Raw genomic sequence first — 3202 nt, 5'->3', positions numbered from 1 at the left:
AAAACAACTAAGTCACTGGTAGATGTCTTCCCTTTGCATAACCAATGCTAGCACATTCCACAAAGCAATCAGTATTTTCCTCCTTCTCTACACTTCCCTGCTACTTCAGAGCACTTCCCCAGTACCAGCTTGTGAAGGTAAACATTTATCACTTTGTAAAAAAAATCACACACTGTCTATGTTCTATCCTTTTACCCCACACAGTCTCATAGGAACAAGCTTAATTATATACATCTAAACCAAATACGAGTACTTGAAAAGACCATCATCCCATGTTGTATTATCTTATTAAAAAAAGTCAAGAAGAAACCTTGGTAAGAGAGGAGCACATTAAATGACATCATGACATACCATTTGAGATTTAAAGGCTGCTAATAACACTTTTGGTAGCAATTAATTCAAGATAGTCATCCCATATAAACAAATATTGGATGGTAAACTTCATGATAAACAATTCACTTGATGACATTTCCATATAAATAAATATAAATAAAACCCTACGTAGCTTAGGTTTGTAGTTAACAAAAAGTATGGTCCAAAATTAATTAGATATAATTGTGTCTAGCTGGATCAAAGCCCTTCCTCTAATGATACTCAAGTATATGGGTATGAAAAGCGTTAACTGTTCTCAATTTAGTAAAGTACTACTCTGCAAAACAGAATCATGAAAACAGGTCTTACATTTTAATGTAAAGTATAAAATCATTATTTACATTTGCTTACACTTTACTGAACTACATTGGGTAGCCCACAGTAAAAAAACCAAACACAACACAACATCCCTTTTTGAAAATTCTTTTAAAAAATACATCAACTGCAGATATGATCAAAAGTTACTACGTTAGCAGCTGAGATAACATCTGTAGTAAAAATATATTTTAGGAAAATACCTGGAAAAATCTAAACACCAGTAAACACTTTAAAACTATTTTTGAAGTAAAAATTGTAGCAAAAACCAGAACAAGCTAGCTAAGACAACAGAACTATTGCATATTGCTCTTTAAGAGCCATGTAGCGACTTGGAACAGAAGCAGCAGGTAAGATGGGAGTTTTGTGGGGTAACAAAGTGGAAACTGGAGGAAAGTAGAAACCAGTTATCCAATTTCTCTCTATGTTTATTACCGTTTTTACTGGGAGAAAGTATACCAAAGAGATGAGAGAATCACTCTCAGTGAGCATATGCTCCATTAAAAGCTAAAACAAATTGGCAAAAGGAACCCAATTTCAAGAGCCTTGGACCCCAAACTTAAGAACATTACCGTATGTCCTTACAGTTCAGTGGACAATAGATCAGGTTATTACACTGCTGGTTGCACGTTAACTTTAAGAGTTAACACTATTTTGCAATATGAAGTGCTTTTAATATATATATCTATATAATATATAGATATTTGTAAAATAAATGTGCAGATTTCAGAACAAACTGTGGAAATAGCTTTCTTGAGTCTTTTCCTCCCATTAACAAATTTTTATCTCCTACACAAGGAGCTTCAGGATTCAACAAGGATTTCCACAATATGATCAAGCTCATTAAGATCAGATTTACAATTTGAGTTAGAAGCTGTAGTTGCTGGAGAAGAAAATGTTTCAAGCCCATCACAGTGTCCCATTTTTGTATTGCTCATCATGCCTGTTAACATAGTATCAAGATCGTAGTAAGAATTGTCAACTTCTGAAAATAGATCTTCAACTGAATTAGGACTTTTATTCTCCAGTGTCTCAAATATTTGATCTAATGATTTTTGAAAGTTTCCTTTATTTTCTTGTGGATTCTCCATTTCCCATGCATTGCTCTGCAGGTTTCTTGGAGCTTGCACTGAAGAGGCTGTTTCTGAATTATCTTGTGCCTGGTTGCCCTCAAAGTCTTTATTGAAAGTACTATAGCCTGGAACATGCTTTCCCTCAGCTTGTTCCCTAGATGAACGACAGAGGATATCTGTTGAAACAAGACGATCCAGGGATGCCTGCCCTGTACTCTGTGTATTTATCATCTGCCAAGTCCCATCTTGAGTCATTTCCTCTTGGATCTGCCGTACTGTGTTGGCTATTAGAACTGAACGACAAAGATTAGGTTCAACCAGCATGTGACACAGCTGAAGTTTAACCAAGGACATATCTAAAAGTGACTGTCGCTGAAGATTATATGAAGGAATAGCCTTAATACCAGCCAGAGTTCCTTCAATATCTTCTTCACCATCAAAACACTTTCTCTTTAATCCTCGCACAAACATTGTGTCCTGTTAAAAAAAAGAAAGAATTCTTGTACAATGTAAACAGCTCAAAAGGCATGTGAAAAAAGAAAGGTCTAAAAACATAATACTGTAATCTTAAACAGCAAATTATTTTAAGATAGAAACATCAGAATTGTCATACCAGGTTATAGAATGGCCAGTGTGGTAAAACAGGGGTCAGGAACGTATGGGTCCCAAATACGGCACTCGGGAACCAGGAGTGAGCAGGTCCACGAGTCATGGCATCGGAGAGAAGCAGGGGCTCCCAGATCCTGGCTCCCATTAAGCTCCACACTTCATGGAAGTCAGGAGCTGCTGCTTTATACAGAAGCAAACATCTCAATGGCTGTATTTCACCTACTGGAGAGGCAGTTTCTCCTCGCTCCTCCCAAGTTCCTACTGGCATGCTTAACTTCTAATTTTGGAAACAAAAATACAACCTGGCACACCATCTTTAAAAGCTTTGACCCCTCCAGAATATCAACATACCTAGCAGAATAACAAAAAAACTACCATGGGCACTGTACTTGAAAAGCTAAGCTTATTTTGGCTGCAGGGAGAGTAAGATCTAGGTTTGTTCCGTATAACTTGAGACATTCAATTGAGGTGCCTAAAATGGTCCTTCTGGTTCCCTTACTCAGGTGAGTAACTGAATGGTGTAATTCCAGTATGAATTAATCAAGTCCAATAAGGACATGTACAGTCATCTTCTGTATGGGCTTCTTTCACAGTTGACTGTAAGAAAGTGAAACTCTTGTATTCCTGGTTTAGGTTTGCCAGCAAAAATTAAGTGAAGTATGTGCAGGCTTTTTTGTTTTTAACACCTAAAATTCTCTTGCTGAATTTTCAAGCACTAACCTCTAGATCTTCTTAGGAATTGCACTAATTTTGTCAAAAGTGTGTCTCACAAATACCACAGCAGATCTCTTGAAATAAAGTAACTTTTTTTTTTTTTCCAGTAGAAGATGTCA

The 3202-nt window shown here is 36.5% G+C and overlaps 1 protein-coding gene across 1 annotated transcript; it reads right to left on the bottom strand.

The window, feature by feature from the left end:
• Positions 1–262: 262 nt before the first annotated feature.
• Positions 263–2975, bottom strand: CDCA4 (cell division cycle associated 4). Its single transcript, XM_009903513.2, is given in 4 exon segments — positions 263–2237; positions 2374–2422; positions 2424–2490; positions 2493–2975. Coding segments are annotated over 4 exon segments (1008 nt in total). The 5' UTR covers positions 2638–2975; the 3' UTR covers positions 263–1490.
• Between the last annotated feature and the right edge of the window lie 227 nt (positions 2976–3202).

Source organism: Dryobates pubescens, chromosome 5 (genome assembly GCF_014839835.1).
Source record: "Dryobates pubescens isolate bDryPub1 chromosome 5, bDryPub1.pri, whole genome shotgun sequence".
Taxonomy (NCBI): domain Eukaryota; kingdom Metazoa; phylum Chordata; class Aves; order Piciformes; family Picidae; genus Dryobates; species Dryobates pubescens.
The sequence above is the reverse complement of the archived record's forward strand: the minus strand, read 5'-3'. Positions and strand labels throughout refer to the sequence as shown.